This window comes from Anser brachyrhynchus (genome assembly GCF_964034855.1).
Source record: "Anser brachyrhynchus genome assembly, chromosome: 2".
Lineage (NCBI taxonomy): Eukaryota > Metazoa > Chordata > Aves > Anseriformes > Anatidae > Anser > Anser brachyrhynchus.
In genome coordinates this window covers 119073458-119095333 of record NC_137695.1, presented here as the reverse complement: position 1 = coordinate 119095333, position 21876 = coordinate 119073458, and the positions used below count along the sequence as shown (strand labels likewise).

Here is a 21876-nt window from a genome sequence, read left to right as displayed (position 1 = left end):
ACCTTATGTTTTCTCTTACCATTCTATCTGCGCTACAGATTATCTTTGTGTAGAGTGCTGGATGACTTCATTGTTTTATGTGATGTTAGTACCTTCATAGACAAAAGGTACAATATTGTTCCATGTGTTTGTGCTGTGGTTTAAAGAAAAACAACAAAACTGCTGTTTCTATTTACAGGACCTTTTGGGATAAATCATGGAATAGAGCTTCATTCAGATGTGGTAGAATATGCCAAGGAAAAATTGGAGAGCTTCATAAAATACAGTGATAGCTTTGATAAGTAAGTATCTCATTTGTCTAGTTCACTTCACAGCAGATTTTCTGTTTTGTAATGATGTAGTTAGTTTAAAATGAGTTTAGTAAGGGGAGGAGGAGAATGGCATCACACGTGGTAAATGGTATTTGTTGCTGCAACATAGAAATTTCAATTTGTTGCTATAATTCATGAGGTAAGTTAAGGCTTAAAGTGTGGGAGTATTCCTGCTGTGTAATACTTAACAGAATTGATCTCACTGCATTTTTGGGCACGTGTATGTACATGCAGGTACATATATGTATACATAGGTAAAGAATGATGTGTGCTGGTGTGTAGGTGTCTTAGCATGTATAGGACAATTAATATCTAAGTTTTTATTATATAACTGGACATCTTTCTGTACAGAATTAACTTTTTTCTAATCTACTACTGTTGATCTAGATATGAAAGACAAGTGAATTTATCTGATTGTATTCATCTTTATTACTTGAAGAGATGGACTTTGGAGTCTTCATCTGTGCTCACATACAACTCGTTCTTACTGGTTACTTCAGGTTTACAGGGCTTTGAAACATGCTGGTTCCACTTAACAATTTACTATTACTAGTTTTAAGCGTGTCCATAAGAATCTGTATCTTGGGCCTCTTCGCCTGTGTGAAAGGAAAAACAGGCCTCTAGCCCTCTTATTCTCTGTAAAGGCTTTCTTACAGACAGGAAGTTCTCCAGCAGTAATTATAAAGTAGCTGCTGAAAATCCAGATTTTTTTTTTGAATTGTCAATGTAGCGTAAGAGTTGCATGTCCTTACTTGTCTTCTCTTGGTCAGAGGGGAGCAGAGAAGTTTTATCATCTTGCCTTCGTAACGTGCTTCAAGAACTGCTGTGCTCTTGGTTTTCTTATCTGGAGCTCAGTCCACTTTTTTCCTTAAACCAAACTTCTGGAGCTGTGGTCATATCATAGTCCTTCTTCCTTCTGCTCCTGCATACCAGAAGGCTCTCCTAAGTGGAGTATGAAGTTCAGTTTAAAGCGTTGTCTTAGTGTTACCTGTATTCAATTCTGTACTTCTAACATTTGTTAGAGAACTTTATTCTACTGAAGAACATGGTGAATATAATACTAAAATTATGTAACATGAAATGAGTTTGTCATCGTCACTGTCCTGATTTTAATACAGGCTTTTAACCTTAGTTGATGTTAGTATATGTACGAGTGAGAACTGTGGTTCCTCATGATCATTACTAGTACTGCATTAATGGCTCTGTAAGTAAGATGCAACTGACAGCTAATGAATTCCTGTGCATACCTTTATTCCTGTATGTGTACGCTGACATACAAAAAAGATGGTTTTGACTGAAATGCCTTTCCAGTTTGGTAATACCTTTATGTACGTAAATGAGGAGAAACTGAGTGGAGGGGTACCAAGGAAGTACATGATTATTTTTTAAACAAAACTGATGTGTATATGAATAAATACTAGAACAGTGGGGTTTACACTTTGAAGCCTCTAAAAAATAGGAAAAAATTCCGAAGTTGTTACATTTGGAGTAACTGTATGTTATAATGTGTTTTTTTGAAGGAAAAAAGACTGTTTTTAGTAAAAAGATGTAACTATTCTCAAAGTAGAAGAAATGTATTTTTGGCTAATTCAGTGATGGATTGACTCTGGGAACAGTGTTCTGAATGTTGTGTGTTACTTACAATGATAGCTAAATTGGTCTTTAGTTATACAGTGTTATTCCAGCAAAGGAACGGAACCAGGCTGGTGAATATCCTCTAAACTTTCACTGATTTATACGTACATCACTTGGCATATACTTCATGATAATCTGCCTTTTCTTCACAACAGAAAAATTCTCAGCAATGGCTGTAGAAGTACCATCCTCGCCAACTTAAACATACCTGTGAAAGTGCTTTTTGGTATAAATCTACTTCGTAATAACTGAACTGTAGTTGACATAATACTGGTCTGTTTGGATTTTTTGTGGGAGGCTTTGTAACTTCGTGTCTGCATAGCTGATCCTGGTTAACTGTCTTTTAATATAGTTGATGAAGATTGGGTAGTGTTTTTTCTGTGATGGACTGGGTCCTTTCCATACATTATTAAAATACGTAATTGTGTGCAGTGTGTCTAAAGTTTTAATCTACCTCAAAATAATGTGCTCTGGGTCAGTAAATCTAGGTTTAATTATTGTTTCAGTAACTTTTTCCTGAATCTTGGTTTGCAAAAGAAAGACATGCGAAAAATTCTGTGAACTGACTTCTGAACTACTGCTTTGGTCGGCTTAGTATTTGGATGAAAGACTGCCAAACAAAAAGGATTCCTAAGACTTTCAGTATCTGCCTACTGTTGAACACAGGTGTATACCTAGCAGGTGTCCTTTCTGCTTGAAAATGGATTTTATCTGGCAGACTGATATAAATGAAGCTAGTTGTCTCAGTGGATGTGTGCATGTTTTGGGGAAAAGTACCTTACACTTGTCAGCAGCCTTTAAAGAGGCATGTAGGGGATAAAGCACAGAAAACCACATTATGGTTTCCTGACCGTAGTTGTGCAGATGGGGAATACTATAAAACTGTGTTGTCCCTTCCCTGTGTTCTTTCTTAGTGGATAACATTCTTCGGTCTGGTCTGAATTTTTCAAGCAGTCTCCTTTTTAAGCAGAAATAAAATGGGGGTTTTATCTTATATGTAAATCCTTGAAAAGCTTCAGCTAGGATTCTAAATAAATACTTTATTTGTGGTGTTCTTTCACTTGAAGCAATGTGCCTTTAATTTTGCATCTGACGTTGGGCACGGAGATGGGTTGTTATGATGTACTCCTCCCCTCTCCGATAAAAGGGAATATTGTTTTGATGCCACTTTTTATGAGGGAATAATCCAGTGTTGAGTAGTATAATACAATGTTTTTTAATGATTACTGCTAAAAATACTCTTGAAATGTAATGTTTTTCTATGATTGGGCAAATGCTTGACTGAAGACTGATAGCAAAGTAAAAATGTACAAAAGGGTTTGAGACACTACACTCTCTGTTTAAAAGACAGGTTATCCTTCTATCTGTTGTCTATTGAACCCTTCATCAGAGGGGAAGCTTTTCAGATACCTGCTTCAGAATGACAGATAATTCCAATGATCACTTGTATCTGTATCCATATCCTACCAATCTATCAAAATATCTTCCCTTTAAATGGAGGTGGAGTTGTTCCTTCTGAGAGGTAAAATGATGCCTTGGTTTTACTTGATAACATGTATTTGCCAGCAGAAGCAAAGGAAATGTGCCATCTTCAGCATCTTAAGTGTTGTCATGGTTGAAGCGTGAAAGATTTTAGGTGTAAAGAAAGTTCTGAGTCTGAAATACCTGTAAGGCTCTCTTTCATGCTTAAACCCTTGAAGGAATGCATGCTACTTAAGGGGAAAAAACATTCCTTAAGAAGGCTCTATCTAAAACACATTTGTGCAAGTACCAGGCCCCGCTTCACCTGTTTATTGAAGGGGAATGTGTTGTCTTTTCTGCTCCCAGTCAACTTCTAGACCTAGAATATCCAGCTTGGAGAGAGAGCCACAGGGCAAGGCTAGGTTGCCCATCTTCTAGCACCCTATCAAAAACCAAACCTGGGTAAGCTGGTGAAGTCCCTGCTGTGAAAGAAAATCACGAACCCTTCTCGGGATCAAAAGAAACCACTTCAATGGTAAGTGACAAGAACCCTAGTACTACTTCTGGGATAACTGTTATGGGTGAAACTTCTTTCTGAAGTTCTGTAATAAATTGTGTTGGGCATTGAAAAATAGCTTATTCTTCCAACCAAGTATTTGTCTTCATTGAAATTCAAGGCTACTGATAGGATGCTTGAAAGCTCACTTTCATAAATGCAGAGTTAAAACAAAGTTCCTTGTATACACATAAAGAAAAAGCACATTCCTTCCTGTGCAGCTGGATAATGATAGCAGTAAAAATCTAAGCAGGAAAGGCATTCCATCTCAAACTCCTTTGTCGTTTTTTTCAACTTAAATTTAACTGGTAACTTATTCTTAATTTCAAGTAGTAAACGTGTTTTTAAAGTGGTGAATAAATTCTTCTTGAGGTTTAGTCTAACCACAAGAACATAGGACTGTAAGAAATCTAGTGGGATTCTTTGAGGCCAGAAGGTATATTAAACAAACAAAAAAGAAAATAGGCTTTTGGAATGTCCGTTTTTTAGTTGGAGACATTAAAAAGAAGCAATGCACCTATACCTCATAAGCCAGAAGGCTCCAAAAATGATAGTTGGGTCTAGTGCTATCTAGAAAGAAACTAAAAGTGTATTTTTAAAGTATTTGATAATTGGAGAAAGCTATATTCTTGCTTTCTCAAAACCACATAGAAAATATCTTCTAGAAATAATAAGCCCCATGGTGGGCAACGTCATTCTTTGAAAGTCTCTAGTTACTGCAAGTTTCGATAGTATTAATAACACTTGTTACCTTAAAGTAGCTGATGAAAATGTTCAGTGTCTTGTTAACAAATCACTGGCTTCAGAAAAGCCTGTAGTATGCAGTAGTGTAGTCTCCAGAAACAGTGTTCTCCAGACATCTATCCTTGTATTTATTAGGGCCTTGACAAACTGAAGTGAAAAACTTACTTGACTTTGGTATTTCTTAGGAATCTATCCTTCTTAAAATTCACTGCAGAATTAAAGAAGTAAACTGAAGGAATATCTTTCACTCTTTACCATCATGATTTGTAATTGTGAAGTTTAAGTTCTGTAAACTAGTGTTGAAGGGGAGAGTGAGGTTAGTCCTAAGTTTTGTCTTCAGAAATGAATGGGTTTTTAGGCATTTAAATGAAACTGAGTATCAGAAATTATAAGCAAGGTAGCTGAAGTCACATGATAGAAGAACCATGACAAATGTGATAGAAGAACCATGACAATCTTGTTGAAAAACTGAGATAACAGAAGTGAAGCTGGAATATATTTCTTGCTTGCTGTCCTACAGCAATGCCTGGAAGCTGAAAAAACGTTCAGGGAAAAGATTACTGGATAGAAATTATGCCAGCATCACTTCTGGCTATTTTTCTAATGCTAATTACCGTTATTGTAGCTGGATGTAAAGAACTTCAGTTGCTATTGTAGATCTTGTTTTTCTTCGCAAAGATTTAATACTTCTGTTTCTGTTTATTCTAATGTTCACAGTGTACACGTAGAAGGTCTCACAAATAGCAATATTAAGTAAAATGCGTGTAATTTTTCAGTAGAAATGCTAGCAAGCCATGAAAATGCATTTATACATGAACCAAAGAGTTGTTTAAAGAGCTTGAATAAATACATAAACAAGGCAGAATGAACAATGGAGAAAAATGCCAAAAAAGGATGGAAAGAACTTACTGTCTTGCTCCTCTGTTTCAGTTAATAGGAAAAGATCTAACATCCTTTAAAAATTGTTTTCTGATATTACATGTTGCCTTTTTTAGGTTTCTTAATCTTAAGTTTCTTAATTAGTGATTGATCTTAAATTGAGATCACTGTCAGGATAGAACATGGGAAATATTTGTTGAGAAATGGGAAAACTGCTTCCTCTATAAAAGAAACGCATTTAAATCTGGCTGATAGTACTTCTATATTAGTTTTGCAGTACAATAAGTTGAAAAATGTTAACAAGGCATGAAAATTAGAAAATTTCATTATTCAGTTGCACATTGCTATGACATGTTAGATTACACAAAGCCCATGTGAGATCATTGACCTTCACCTGTGGTTTTCAAAGCAGAAAGTTTTATGTCAGTTTAAAAACTGAAATTGATTAAATGATCTGAGGGCTTCTTGAAGGTTTCCTTCAGGTTTTAGGAGTAAGATTTAGCAGTTTTATGAAATTTTTCTATATAGAAGCAGCTCTGAGCATTATCTTTTTAGTACAAATGGATGAAGGAGCTAGAACTTTGTAGATTAAATTATTTGTAATTTAAGTATTTCCAGATAAGCACTGGAAATACTTATTTTTCAGCTTCTGTAGCTGTTTTAAAAAGATAGTTCTGTTTTCGTTTTTAGTGAAAATCATTTAAAAGATGCTTACTAATCTTAATCTAATTTTTGTCATCCTCATCCCCCATTCTGAGGGATCCTTCTGCTGCAAAACATGGTCAACAGTATAGTTAGTATAGTATAGGACAAAAGTTTGTTACTTGCTTGTCACAGTAGAAGAAATAGTCTATAGCACACGTTTTCAGAATCTCCACTCTTTGCAGATTCATTTTAATGTCTGCTTATTAACATATTAAGGGAATTTAACATATTTCATTCTGTGAGTTTTTATGCTGGATTCACTACTGTTTGCATATATGTATTAAAACGTATCTTAAAACATATTTTTCCCCCCAGGAATGGCTGTATCTAAAACTTGGGATGCTCCAGAGTTTTTCTTATGCCACTGTAGCATCAGCACAGTTGAAATGGCAAATGTTACTAACTTGCCAGCCTTCTCTTTATATATCATTAAAGTTGAAGAGTAGTGCTCTGTGCTGTAAATTTCAGTAAGCTTAAATGTACCTAACTTACTGCTCTTCCTTTGCAAAAATAAGATAGTCATTTGTTTTAATTTTTGTCTTTTTGGAGCTGCTGAGCATTACTGTTTATCTTTTTTTTCTGTGAAACTCTAGTTGTCTAGACTATGCGGTAAATCACTTAGAGCATTTGATACTGAAATTTCAGACCCTTTTGGAGGGGTTTGAGTTGACTGACCAAAGAAAGTGGGTGAACAAATACCCAGAAATCCTAAGTTCATACTGAAAAGTTTTTTCCTGTAAGGGTTGTGAGCAGCAAGCTGGGATGTGAGCGTGGTTAGTAAAATAGGCAGAAGTGTACTATTAGGTGGTATCCTGGTAATGAATTATAGCTATGGAGAGGTGTAAAATGTAGCTGGAGTGATAGTAGTTTTAAGAACTGTCTGATCTTTCTATTAGCAGAAGACAGGTGTCAGCGGTTTAAGTAGTTCTTCAGTACTGTTTTTTTAAGTATCTTATGATACATTTTACCCTTGAAACACATATCTGTTGATGTTAAAGGTGGTTTTTCCTTCAAATTACATAATATTATGCATAGTTCCATTGAACTTGTTCATTTCTAGGGAATCAAGTATGTCTCCTACTTAAAAAAAAAAAAAATTGCCTCTGGTTTGATCCTCAGGAGACATGAGGATTAATAATGTCCTGCACTCATATAGGCAGAAGAGCTTAGTCCAAAAAATCATGCAATACATCTTCAGAGTTAGAAGTACTTAAATTGTGGGTTGTGTGGATAGATGTTATCTTAGGACCAGCAAATGAACGTGTGTAGGTGTGTGTGTGGGGGGGAACTGTTAGAGGGTAGGCTATTGTACTGTCATATTTTACTAATATTTTGTTATCACACAACTACTAGATTGGTGGATATGGATACAAAAGCAATACATTTTAATCTTAGTTTTTTACTGGAAACGTTTTTAAATGAGTGTTTGTTTTATCACAATGGTAGCGTTGTTTTCTGTTGATACCTATGGAGAATTTCACTCAAACACATACAGTGACAATCTACTCCTTAATTATTCTCTTAAGCTGCTGCAGTGAATACAAAAATGCTCTTTAAATTCTGCAGGTAATTTTTGATGCTTACCTGGAAGAAAAGTGCTGTGGCTATATTGAATTTATAAAGCTTTAATACTGGGAGGATGGATTTGGAATTCCTTTCCCCAGGGGACAGAATACAGAAATAAAAAGGAAAGGACAAGATCAGGTCAACACACTTAATCTTGAAAGTACTTGACTGTCTTGAGCCATTGCTAAACAAGATCTGTGTGAAATTAAATCTGTTCTTGTGGCAAGTGTTCATTCAGACATAGAAACTTGGTTGCTATGCTATCAATAATGGGAACTCTTAATTTCTCTTCGGTTAGCTGCTTGCTTGTAATCAAAATACCAGATTGAACTGAAGAACCTTGTGTGATTCAAACTTCTCTGTGTCGTTCCAGTACATTTTTTTGGCATCTAATCTGTGAAATAACAAATTTTTTCATGTTACTTATCTAGTTGTCTCTAAGGCCACCCTGACAATTTGATAGAGATCAACAGAAGGTAAATAGCACTTGACATTTCTTAACTCTTTTTCATAGTTCATTTCAAATGTGTAACTAAGTGAAATACTACCTCATCTGAATAGGTAGCTTATGTGACTGTCACTATTACATGTTAGAGCAATAAAACATTCCTTTTCAGCAGAGTTTATAATCTACTAAAAATAACTCAGTGTAACACAAATTGAATATCTGATCTGTTTTGATATCCCAAAGGCAACGTGAATGAAATTAGCTTGTTGAATGTAGTGTTAAATAGGACTGAAAGTAGTTTGGGTTTGAGGTTAAGTTCCATCGTAAAAGTGTGGTTGATACTATTTTCATGCAGTAAGACTGACAAGCTTGTGTTACTGTTGGGCAGGTAGTCTTAAAATTGCTTACTCCTGTGTATTTGCAGGATCTTTCTGTTTGTTTTAGATCATTCCCTTATCAAATGGTGGGGAGGCTTCAGTGAGGTTGAACTTAACCTCACTCTTTTTGCAAATAGTTTGGGCAAGTTAATGACATTCTCTAAATTATATTTTAGTCTCTACTAGGAGGTATTCGTAAAGGTGCTGGATTACATGAATACCACACATTAGTATATGCATTTATCAATTCTTTCTGATTCTGAGGTGCATGCATCTTTTCATGATAATGAAATCAGTTGAAGATTAAGGGAGTGGGGAAGGAGTCTCATTTCTTCAGTTAGGTTTATTTTGCATTGTAGTGTGGAGAAGTAAGCTTTACTGTTGTACAACTTAACTAGGTTTAAGAAGTCCATAATTCTCCAAGTATCAACCCTATATGCCTTTCTATTCTTGGTGTTTTGTCACTGTTCATACCATAACATGCAAAGCCGTTAATTCTACAGGCAGCATGAATGGATGGGGTTGGCTTTTGAGCTAAAGTGTTGCCATGATGAGATACCACTTAGTTTTTTTGCCCCACTTCTAACAACTGTTAGCTTCTTGCTACCCAGAAAGATGAGTGACAGTTTGAGAACTGCATATGATCTGAATGGACAGCCAGCATACCACTGCAGTCTAGGTGGGTGTTATCATTGCACTGCCAAGTGAGCTGAGTAGACCCCCTTGTTTTTCATCTGACATGGGTTAAAGAGGAGTCTTTGCAAATTGCATGTGTCATAGTGCTGTTGGAAGTCTTTCAGGATGCTCCTGCTTTTGATTAACTGGGTTGGAACTAGCTGAAGCTAGTGGGGTGAAGATATTTTTGAAATGAATGAACTAACCAATACCTGTCTGTCTTGGTAATAAGCCGTGTCTCCACAAATTTGTACTAATAACATGATCGAGCCACAATTTAATGCCTCTATAGGCAGAGTTGGTCTCCACTGCTTAGCCTGTCTGATTGTTACAGCTGTAATAGGAAGCCATGTCTGTGTCATTCGCACTTAGTGTTCATCTGGCTTCAAGCTGTGAAGCTATATGAAAAATTATTTTCAGCTTTTACTGTATTCATAAACCCTTTTTTGTCCATGCTTTGTAAATACATTTTGCGTCTGGGATATGTTTTGTCTTTTTGTCTCTCTTGTGGTTTTGCTTCCTTGGAGGATTTGGTGTTTGTTTTCCGAGGGTGTGAGTGGTGGCTTCCAGTAGAGGAAGCAGTTTAGAAGTACCGGGTAATTATGTCAGCTTTTGAAGGAGCATTTTGTGAAGAGAAGTTGTGAAAGTTACCAGGTTAGGCAGGCAGGCTCTCTTCTGTTGTCTAAGAACACAGAACCAGTGAATGTCTTAAGATCTAAAACTGCATTTTAGAGAAGTACTTTATTCCCACCTGTCTTTATTGTACTTTTTTAAAACCACAAAGGGTACTTTGCTGAAACCTTCAAGATAAATCAGTGTGTTGAAGCTTAACTTCATCTGTAGACAACCTGAAATTAAAACTGTGTTGAACTGCCTGACCTTCACTGAATGTTGAAAAATAGACAATATTCCACGTGCTTATGAAATGAGATGAGTTCTTCAGTGAAGTAATGAGTGCTTTGGGTTTAATTTTCTTCCCAACATTTAACCTTTTCTAATGTATTTCCAGATATTTCTTTCTTCCTCTGAAATTATTTCATCCACAGTTCAGGCTAGCTGCCTGGTCGTGTACAGTTCTTCCTCACTCCCCCTTCCTTTTTTTCTCTTCAGTCTACCAGTGTTGTTCATAGTTTTAATTTCTTCCACTTGACTTGGATGAGGAAACAACATGGACTGTTGGCCACATACATCACATAAGGGAGTTGCAGTTTCTTGGTAAAGGATTCTGGGGTTTGTCCATGACTAGTCAAAGAAGGAAGCCTTGAATTATTTTCAAGGTCAAACACCCCATCTTGGGAACAAAATAGACTTCAAGCAAAAAATTCAGTTTAATAATTTTAATTTGTGAATGGCAATGCTGTAGACAGAGTCAGCTAAGCCTTATAGGCCGTATCCCTAAGCAGTGACAACTGCCAGGCTTCACTGTAACTGAGGAAATACTGATTTGTAGTAGTTGTACTGGGATTTACTACTGCAAGCCAAGTCAAAATTTCCTTTTGAATATCAGCTGTAGTTTATAAAATGGCTGTATTCATTTAATGAAGTATTTAGAACTCTTAAGTTCGTTCCTTCTGGGTGAAGTTTTGAGGGGTCTTGGATTTTGATACTGTCAGATGACCTATGAACTACTTCATGCCACAACAAAGTGTTAGACTTCATTCAGTGGTTTTTCAAAGAAAACCATAATTCTTTTCTATGAGCAACTGTAACCTCTCTTCTTCAAGTGTGTGTGTGTGGGGGGGGGAGCAGGAGACACAAAGTTACTGGCTGAATGTTGTTGGTGTGTGTGTGTAGAGAGGTGTTGTGTTTCTTTAAACAAAGATGTAAATTACATTATCATGGCATTAATGATGTAAGCAGAAAGGTGTAGCAGAGACCTGAAAAATGTCAGGAAAATATCATTGTAATAGAAAACATACACAGCTTTGGAAATGAAGTTCTATCCCGTATGTCTTTTCTTTGCCGTTTTATGCACTGTCCAGGAGAACTTAGTCCTTGCAACTTCTTTTGTATGCTCAAGTCCACTTAAAAGCAGTTATGTAACTTTCATTTGCTGATGAAAATTAGAACAGGTGCTTCTCAGAACTAATCGTTTATTCCCTTTCTTTGTGTGCAGTCCAAACTTTTCCATTGAATTCTATTTTGGAGAAAAGCTGATTGGGCTCAAGGTGGAAATTTGGGGGACATAGAGAAAAATTACTCATAAGAGTATACTCTTTTAAAAGCTGGGATGGGAGAATGTATTAGGAATTGGACTGGTTCCACGTTTATTCAACAGGCTGGGTATTGCACAAGTGTTTACAAGTCTTCTATTTTAAAGAGACTTTCCTGTATGGCTTATAAGGTTTCTTTAGACCAATTTATTTGCTTATAGTTAGGAAGTCTGGTGTTTCTTTCAGGCTTTTTTTATGTAATATACTGACTATAACTTAGGAATTTTTATTTGGTCCTTGATGGGACAGAAGCAATAAATGGCTTGGTATTTAGCACTTCCATATAATACAGTTTTTTTAAAGTATGCATGCTTATCTTTTTTTCCATTACTTAAGGGAAGATCTGAAAAATACTTTTGTCATTATATCGACTGACTTTTCTCAAAAATCCTAATTTTGAAATGTCCCCTCTTTTTTTTTCTTCCCCTTAGATTTGAGTTCTGTGAACCTGCCTTTGTGGTTGGTAATTGTTTGGAAATAGCTTCAGACAGTCATCAGTATGACCGGATTTACTGTGGAGCTGGAGTCCAGAAAGACCATGAAAACTACATGAAAATTTTGTTGAAAGTTGGAGGCATTTTAGTAATGCCTATAGAAGATCAGGTGACTTAGTGACAATTTCCCCTTGCTATCTTTAGTATAAGAAATATATAATTTTAAGAAATGTTTTTACATGTATGTTGTACTAAGTTAATGTTCAGCTGATGACATCTTGACTCAGTGTTTTGCTGCAATTAAGCAGATACCAGTCTTTTGCAATGCAGTCTTGAACTCCCCCCTTAAAACACTGAAATCCTCTTGTCTGTAACAAAACTGTTTTGTCTTCAGTGAAGCTAGAACTCCATTTGTAAATGTTTTAAGTATATTACATCATTCGCAGAACTGCTTTGAAATCTTCCCTGCCACATGCTTTCTGTCAGTCAATACTTCAAAACAAAAACCACCCTCTAAAACAGGAACACTGATTTCAGAGAAATATGATGACATATCTGTAATTAACGGGAAATGGTAAGGGAAGACAAAAAAGGATTTATTTCCAGCAGTTTTCAGTGTTGCTTTTTCTTGTTAGATTAGATGTTTTTCATTTTCAGACAGGTGTATTAATTTAATAATGCTTCGCGCTTCTATCACTTCTCATCCTTAGATCTCAAAAGGCTTTACAAAGGTAAGTATTATTTTCCCTGTATTACTGATAGGGAAGTTGAGAAAGAAAGACTATGACTTCAGTTGATGTTTTCATGAGTACAGATAATTACTGAAACACTTAAATTGATAAATTTTCTAGTTACCTTCCAAAAATGATTGTCACAGTGCATGTATACCTACATTATCAAAATACTCAAGTTGTTGAAATGTAGCCTGTGTCATTCAGTTCCATAAATACTTTATCCTATATTTATTGGACTAAGATACCATCAGTTGAAATTGATGGCATTCAACTTAAAAGTAGTCCAAATTTGGGCATAAAATTAAAACTGAGTAGTTCTGCCTTACAAGTGGTTGGGATACTATAACCTGTAAAACATAAGAGCCTCAAAGAGCTGGGTTTGTCTAACCTGAAGAAAAAAACAGCTAGGGAACATCTGACCTCCTGATTTGGCTGCCCGAAAGGGTGTGGGATTTGATTGTGAACAATGTTGTCCCAGGTGCACAGCAGACTGAAAGAAGAATTTTACAAACTGCAGCAAAGGAATAATCTGCCTTGATAGAGGGAAAATATTTTTTCGTAACAAGTGGTTGAATATCACACCAGGTTGTCTGGAGAGGCTGTGGAATCTCAGTCCTAGGAGATATTTTTGTGACTTAATTGGAAATGCTTCTGAATTGCCTGATTTTGCTTGCACAAAGCTAGCTACAAGTTAGAGGTTGGATGCCAGAAGCTGTTTCCAACCTAAAGTATTGGAAAAATTAAGGAAAAATGCAAGACTTAAGCTTTTATTTTTCCTGTTGCATCTCTTCCCATTGCAGAAGAGCTATCTTCAGTCCTCTAGTGACTAAATACTTCAAGGAATATGGAAGTCCTGGCTGTTCAGAGAACAAACTTTATACATTAATTTTGAAGCAAATCAAAATATTGCTGTTTGAATACTAGTCTGAATAATAGTATGACAAAACTGACCACTGATTTTTGTTTTGTTGTTGTTCTTACGCAGCTAACACAAATCTTGAGAACGGGACAAAACACGTGGGAAAGTAAAAATATCCTTGCTGTTTCATTTGCTCCGCTAGTGCAACCAAACAGAAATGACAACGGCAAACATGATGCTGTGGGACTGCGTAAGTGACACTTGTGCTGTTTCTCTTTGGTTTGGTGGGTTTTCAGAGTGCCTGTTGGTGTTATTCTGGAAATGGGGAAGACTATCCTGTACAGACGTATGGTAGAACAGACACATACAATCTAGCGCAGCAGTAGCTCATTGATAAGTTTGTGCTGCTGGCTATTCTGTGTTGCTCTGCAGTTAATATCCCAAATCAAAATGATGCTGTGTTTCCTGCTTATTTTTCCAGACTACTTTTCCGTTCAGGTTCTTGTTTTCTAATGAGGCACAGATAACATACTGAGTTAATACTAGCTTTGTTTCTGACAGTCTCCCAGAGAAAAACTTCCTTTTACCCCTGAAAAGGAAGAAACTGGCCTACACTGCTCTGGTACTGTAGAATGTTAGTAGCTGAGTGTGCTTATGTCTGTCTACAGCTGATATGGTGACACCTAGCTGTTTCTAGTAGTCACTGGGGTGGGCTTTCTAACTGCAGAGCTTTTGAGTTAGGTTAGCAGAGGGGTTTAGAAAGTCTGTGAAAGCACAGTTGTTGCCAAGGTAAGATAGTGTGATAAGAAGGAGGTTAAAAAGAAGTTACAGAGATGAAAACTTCTGCGAGAGTGGAGTAATACACAGGGCGTCTGTAGCATCTGGATCTGAAATACAGCAAAGAAACTAGACAGTAACAGCTTTTCTCTACTGTTCTGTTGTGTTAACATATGACCAACGTGAACTAATCCCCCTGTACTCATCACATGCTTCTTGCCTTCATGCACAATTTTAAAATGAAAAGGTGTAAACCATTCAGGAGTCTAGGACATCATGTCAGGTTGCAGTGCCTGTAACTACTAATATGGCTATTAATTTTGAGGGTATGTGTGAGCTTGCAAAGGATTCTCTATTATAGTTACCTTAACTTTTTTTCTTCGAAGTACAGATGATCCTTTTACTTATGTAATCGCTTATTTTCAAAAATAACAATTTTTTTCACTTTAATACTTTAATGCTTGCTTTTCAGACCTCAGAGTTACTTCCTAGAATTAACTTGTTAATACAAGACTTTTCTTCTGTTTTTTTACATTAGACTTAATTCATAATAGATAGCATGTATCATGACTAACAGTGAAATACAGAGGTGGCTTAAACTTATTTTCTGGTCTCAATATGATTTAATACAACCTAATTCCCTAGAAGATAAAGGAGGATTTTCAAGTGTTCCCTTACTACCACTCCTGAATACTCATACTAAAGATGAAAACAGTACAGACCAGTGGCATTCAGAACTGATCTATGATACAATATAAGTGTTTCCTGTAAGTAGTTTAATAGGATCCTCTAGCTCTTTAGTGAGAACAGGAAGAAGGAAATAATATACAAATATGCTACTACCTTGCCACTATTAAACAATTATAAATTCATTAGGGGGTGGAAGTTGCCCTGTAAAATGGAATTAGTAAGATGCACTTTCCGCTGCTTAGATATACTTTTTCTGTTCGCTTTAACTGCAGCTAGTATTGCCAGTAATAAACCTATTTTTTGTCTTACACTCTGACTAGCTAGCATGCCGCTGAAGTCAGTGTATGAAACAAAGTTTTGAAATTTAATCTTTTTAAACTGAATGCTATGTGTATTGGAAGGGTTTTTTAATCAAAATTATTTCTTCACTAAATTTTCCTTTGCTGTAAGTCCCATAAATTTTATTCTATTTTGTGTAGGAACAAAAATGACAAAGTTGAACACACTGCATGTTTGGTGTGCCATTTTTGCTTTGTTTTACTTGGAGTTATCCAGCCATAGGTCATCTAAGGCAGGTCATCCACCAGCTCAGTAGCACGTAATCATCACCTATGTACCATTGAAAAAATGTATTTTGTTTTTTTGTTACTTGTTTTGTTTAGAACCTCAGAAATTTTGATTCCTTTTCTGCTGCAAAGGTAAGGGTGATTTACGTGGTTGGTCAGCTGTGAAGTTGACTTGGCTCTCCCTCATCAGCAAGAAACAGGAAAAATCATAGCGAGTAGAAGTGGAAAGGAAGAAAAGCACTTGTTTAAACTAATGTGACATGGTAGGGGAAACTTTTCTAGCAGCAGAACCTTAAAAGAGAATGCCAGCAGCTTGTTCCAAGCTGTGTCAGAAACCTAAAAGGTGGCAGTATATGGTGTATGTTTTCTGAAATTTATGCTTAATCTGTTAATGTTTTTCTGCTTTACTTGCACATCTGTCAAAAGATCTCTTAATTTTTTGGACTATGTATTTTCTCTAAAAGATCAGTCATATTCCAGAAGTCATCTTCAGCTCAAATCTGAGTGTGTCTGAAGTAAGGGACATTTTTCAGTAGTGAATATTCTAAATGGTTTGCCAAGATCTCTCTACCCTTGTTTCATTTGTATATTGCATCCTGTACTTAAAATTTCATTTGTTCTTATAAGTCTTGCTGTCTTGCAGATGTTTTTGTTATAGGGAAATTTTTCTAAGTGAATATAACTCATTCTCTTTCATTTTAGCTCCATGCGCTGTTAGGAATCTCCAGGACCTAGCTCGAATATATATCAGACGCACCCTTAGAAACTTCATAAATGAGGAGATGAAAGCCAAGGGCATTGCTCAGAAGGCTCCTCCAAAACGAAAACGCAGGAGATGTCGTAGACGCAGGATTAATACCTATGTGTTTGTTGGTAATCAGCTCATTCCTCAGCCTCTAGATAGTGAAGAAGATGAAAGAATGGAAGATGATAATAAAGAGGAGGAGGATAAAGATCACAGTGAGGCCTTGAAGCCAGAAGAGCCTCCTCGAAATCTACTGAGAGAGAAAATTATGAGTCTACCGTTACCTGAATCTTTAAAAGCATACTTGACCTATTACAGAGAGAAGTAACTTGTTTTAAGTAGAAGTAATGCCTACTGATAGTTCCTTTATTCTTGAAAATGTAGCATTTATTAAGAAATAGGTGGACAGATTATTAGTCTTTCATCAAGACTGAAGTACAGCGATAAATCGTAACTTATCTCTATCTTGTCTTTGCTACAAGGAAGACTTGCATTCAACAGTAGACTCCCTTTTTAAAAATCTATTTTTCTTTAAATTTTGAAAATGCTGTTTTAACTCTGATAAAAATATATATTCCATTATGCAGCACTAATCAATATTTTGCATGGTAAGTCTTTTTGATCCCTAACAGATTTGTATTGATAAAGGATGAGTGAAATTTTATATATGCTAAATAATTGTTAAACATGTGCATCTGACTTGAGCAATTTGTCTGTATTTATTATTAGGGGAACATTTTAAACATGCAGACACTTATCCTCTAATGTTGGTATCAGACCCTTTTAAAAGTTTATTTTACTATGGCTTTGTTGCAATCATTATTACTATGTTGGTATAGATGTGTTCCAACAACACAAGTGCAATAAATGTATACAGACACTGAATGAGCTGGCTTTAATGGAATATGAAAATACAAGTTCTGGAACGTCAGATGGCCCTGCTACTTCTGCATCTTTTGCCAAAAGATCTTGAGAAAAGTAATAGCTTCTCTCAGAGCCTTAAAGAAACATATTGAATATAAAGCAAAGCAATGCTTGCTTCAGCTCTGCTTATACTTAACTCCATTCTATGCTTTCAGTATTCCTAACTAGAGGCACTTCCTCAGTTGTGGGAAGCTTAGGACAGTACATTTTGTTTATTTCTATAGCTCATGGCATTGAGACACAATGTTTGGCAATACAAGATTGTAATGTAGATTTCAGTCGTCTATATTTACTGCTTTTAAGTAGAGGTAGAACTTCAACAAACTTTAGTTTGTATTGCTTTTTGGAATAGCTGTTAGAGTAGAAGTTAGAATTTGTTTGGCAAATGCACTTTAGTAAGTGGATTTTATACTTAAGATGCGTCTCCAAGAAGGTAGACTTGTGCTAGCCTATATTTTGTTTCTGAGCATGGCTCTTAGCACAAAAATATTTATAAAATCATATGCATCTTTTGGAAACCTAAGAGTAGCAGTACAACTGTGGGGACCCACAATAGTGCTGACTTAATCCTTCTACAATTTTTCTTCTCCTAGTTGTGAAGTTACTTGCAGTTCTTGTTTTTTAAATCTGTTTGCTTTTAACATCTTAATTTCTTCATTCTGTGTTGTAACATAACCATGAGGGAAAACACTGCTTAAGAATTTGGCATGATATGCATTAAAAGCCACAGTCATTGGAACAATCTGCCTGTTGGACCCAGTGAAAAACATTCCTTGTGAAGAAATACCCTGCATGATGCATTTATAATGCTGGTAATAATTTTTTTGTTGTAATAATGAGAAAATATTTTTCTAAAACTGTAAAGGTTCATAGTCTAAGTATTTATAACCAGCCAATACTCACGCGGTCTAACAGTCGAATATTGACTTCGAAATATATAAGCTAAGAAAGAAGATGAATAATCCCACAACACTGGCTCCTTATTGTGCATTTCATGCTTTAGTCCCCCCTCCTTTTTTTTTTTAAGGTACATGGTAGTAATGTTTAAGTGGAACTTCATGAAGGCCTGTTGTACCAGCATGTGGAGTTACTTTCCGCAATATATTTACAGTATAAGTAAACAATACTATTTGAAATAAATACTCTTGACTATTTTGAAAGCGGGAAAAACTACTAGGAAATAGTTTTCCAAAATAATGATACTAATAAAGTAATTGTGATGCTTCAGCTGTAAGAATTGAGCATAATCTTGTTTTAAATGGGTTGTTTTAGATGGGGTTCAGATCATCTGAAGCTTGAGATGTTTTCTCTAGCCTTTTCTTGGAATCTACATCTATAAGCTCAAGGATTTGAGGTTACTGAATATTAAATACTTTAAGGACTCTATACAGGATGCTTTTGGAGAGTAAACTTCTGCGTTCTTTCACTCCTGTGTACTTGGAAAAATGGACAACGGATGATTTGTCATGATTATTCAGTATGTAAGTTTTTTTGCATTCACTGAAAGAGAATGTTTCTTCTGTGTTTTATATGTGGATTTATTTTACACTCTTGAATTTATATTTACATAAATAAAAAGGTAGAAATGCAAATTGTATTAAAACTTGATTTTTGCCATCTCAGTTGATGATGGGGACATTGTTGCAATAAAATGGTTTTTCTGGTGTTTTCTGCTTGCTTGAATTTGTTTCTGTGAAAGTATTAAGTTCATCTGGATCATCTGGAAATTCAGGTATCGGTGTGTTCATAGTTAGGTCACTGACTTCATAATAAAGACTATTATTGAAGCTCAGAAATAATGGATAAATCTCGATAAATCTTGAATTTTTGTAAAGGTTGTAGGGTGAGATACTACTCATGACACAGGAAAGCTGTTTTGGGCCCAGTATTACTTCTGAAGCACTTACGTGGAAAGTTAGCTTTTCTGGAGAGCCCAAAAGCTTGAGTATACAGCTTAAGATGTATATACACTCCAGAACAGTTTTTACTTTTTTTCTAAATACTGAGATTGGTTTAACCCTGAACAAAGCTAATACTTGGTCAAAATAAAGAAGGAAAACTTTGAGGTAAGAGTAGCAAGGGTTCTGAGCAAATAATGAGTTTCACTACTTACTGAAGCTGTCTTAATGCTGACATATGTTGTTAGCAGTTAGAAAAACGTGGGTAGGCTAAGCTGACTAGCAATACTGCAGTTGTAATCACAGTAAGAAAGGATGTGATGAATTGGAACTTCAGTTTTTTTCAGATATTTTTCATATACTTTGGTTTGGAGGGGGTCTTGGGACTACTGCAGTCTTTTGGAAGACCTGAAGTTTTTAATGTCATATACAGGAAAAATTGAACTACAGCTGTCCCAAAAATTTGTCAATCTGTTTACATTTAAATGTGTTGGACCAGGTCTGTTCAGGGGGGTATTGTTTTCTTAATATAGCCACCCAGCTTTTCTCTAAGCTACTTTTTACTGGTCAGTTTGAAAATAAATAAGGAATTTAAACAAATGTGCTCAGTTTGAATTAAAGCTGTTTTAGCTCATTAAATAGTAATGTCTCCTCAGGAGTGTCTCCTTCCATTGTCTGTGCAGTTGATTAAAAGTGAAAGCTTCTACTTTTATGACTTACTAATCAATTATAAAAAGTAAAGGAATTGTGTGCTGTGTTCTTCCTAGATGTGTATACAGAAGGCTACCTTAATGAGCTAGTAATTACTCTGACAACAGTAGAATTCTGTGAGGCACTTCCCATAAACCTATTTTGAGAAGGTCCTTGGACACCTTATTGGATCACTGAAGCTTTCAAGTTAAGTGTTTCTTGATATACTTCCAGTAAAATCTACATTGCTGGCTTGATAAATGCCTGTTTTCCTTCTGTAACTCCAGAGTGCATGTCAGCTTCGTGAATTACTCTGCAAGGAAAGCTGGCTTGTTTAGCGACAGGTTTGCACCATGCTTACAGGCAGTAGGTAACCAAGAATATTAATTAATGCTTTCTAATACTCTGATATGATGGTGATATTTTCTTTCTAGAATATCGATTGCCACATTTTCTATTCTGTAATGTTTCAGAAGTTTATTAGGGGAGGTAAAGAAACTTGCACCTCCCAGCTCAATGTCCCTCCTTTGCTGTCTGTGCTGTCTGCAAACTGGGAAGCTGTTACACCTTGCCAGGATGTTTTGCAAACTACTTCAATGCTGGAGCAAAGCAGTGAAATACTTCCTTTCCTCCCTCGTGTTCACCTGCAGCCACGATGGCCAGTGTCCAGGATACGAAACTGAAGTAGAAAGCTTATCAATACTATTTTTTTCCCTTTGTGAGCAGTGTCCTTGCCCTTTTCCTGCCATCTTCCTAATTCATTAGTACTTCTGCTTCCTCATCTAGGACAATGCAGAGCTATTCTCCTGCTACTCCCCTGGTTATTTGACTCAACTCCTTCAACTATGTAATGCAAACAGATAGATGATCTCCATAAATTTAGAAATTATCATTGTACACAAGCCTACTTTTTATTGTTCTTTGTTGATACACCCTCTGTATGCTAGTCTTTCAGACATCCTTTCAGGGTCTTGCACTAGCATGCTGTGTTTGAACAGGTTCTGTGTACTTTGATTTTTGGTGCCTAATGGCTTCTATTCAAAGGAATCCCTAGGGTCCCAAGGGAATTGGCTCACGCAGTTGCCAAGCCCTTCTCTGTCATGACAGGAAAAGTCCCCAGTGATTGGAAAAAGGGAAACATCACTCCCATTTTTAGAATCACAGAATGGCTTGGGTTGGAAAGGACCTCAAGGATCTCCTAGTTCCAACCCCCCTGCCATAGGTAGGGATGCCACCCACTAGATCAGGCTGTTCAGGACCTCATCTAATCTGGTCTTGAACACCTCCAGGGCTGGGGCATCCCAAACCTCTCTGGGAAACCTGTTCCAGTGCCTCACCACCCTCTGAGTGAAGAATTTCCCCCTAACCTCTGATCTAAATCTACCCTCTCTTAGTTTAAGATCATTCCACCCTTGTCCTGTCATTATCTACCTGAGTAAAGAGTCCTTCTCCATCTTTTTTATAAAACACCTTTAAGTATTGAAAGGCTGTGATGAGGTTGCCCTGCAGCCTTCTCTTCTGTAAATAATAAGGGTAAAAAGGAGGATCCAGGGAACTGTGGACCTATCCTCTGTGCCTGGGGAGATCATGGAACAGATCCTCCTGGAAAGTGATCTCAAGGCACGTGCAAGACAAGGAGGTGATCTGAGACTGCCAGTGTGGCATCACCAAGGGCAAATCGTGCATGGCTAATGTGGTGGATTTCTGTGGGGAAGTGACTTCCCGGGGCTGCTGGTCTTGTAGCAGGCCAGTATTTCTTTGCACTTACGTTAGGGTCATGAATACCTCATCCTGCTGAGAACAGCTTCTTGTCACTGCTGTCAATGTAAAGCTATGTTTGTGCCACAAAGATAAACATGGGTAAAACATGCTATAGACACCATGTCTAGCTATAGGCACTAGGTTAACTGGAGATTTATTTTTTTTTTTTTTGGATGCTGGGACAGGAGCAGGGATAAAGAAACAAAGGACGGGAAATTTGTATGGGGT

General features: G+C 36.5%; 1 protein-coding gene across 7 annotated transcripts in view; it reads left to right on the top strand.

The window, feature by feature from the left end:
• PCMTD1 (protein-L-isoaspartate (D-aspartate) O-methyltransferase domain containing 1) overlaps positions 1-18965 on the top strand; it is a 41697-nt gene extending 22732 nt beyond the window's left edge. For 5 of the 7 annotated variants that reach the window (XM_080578722.1, XM_080578727.1, XM_080578723.1 and 2 more), the window contains 4 exons: positions 179-281; positions 12002-12173; positions 13724-13847; positions 16333-18965. In XM_080578722.1, the coding sequence (XP_080434848.1) occupies positions 179-281; positions 12002-12173; positions 13724-13847; positions 16333-16703 (770 nt within the window). In that variant the 3' untranslated portion in view covers positions 16704-18965. Of the gene's footprint in view, positions 1-178; positions 282-3773; positions 3943-12001; positions 12174-13723; positions 13848-16332 lie in introns of those variants that run through there. The other 2 variants (XM_080578726.1, XM_080578728.1) reach the window with 2 other exon arrangements.
• The last annotated feature ends 2911 nt before the right edge of the window (positions 18966-21876 follow it).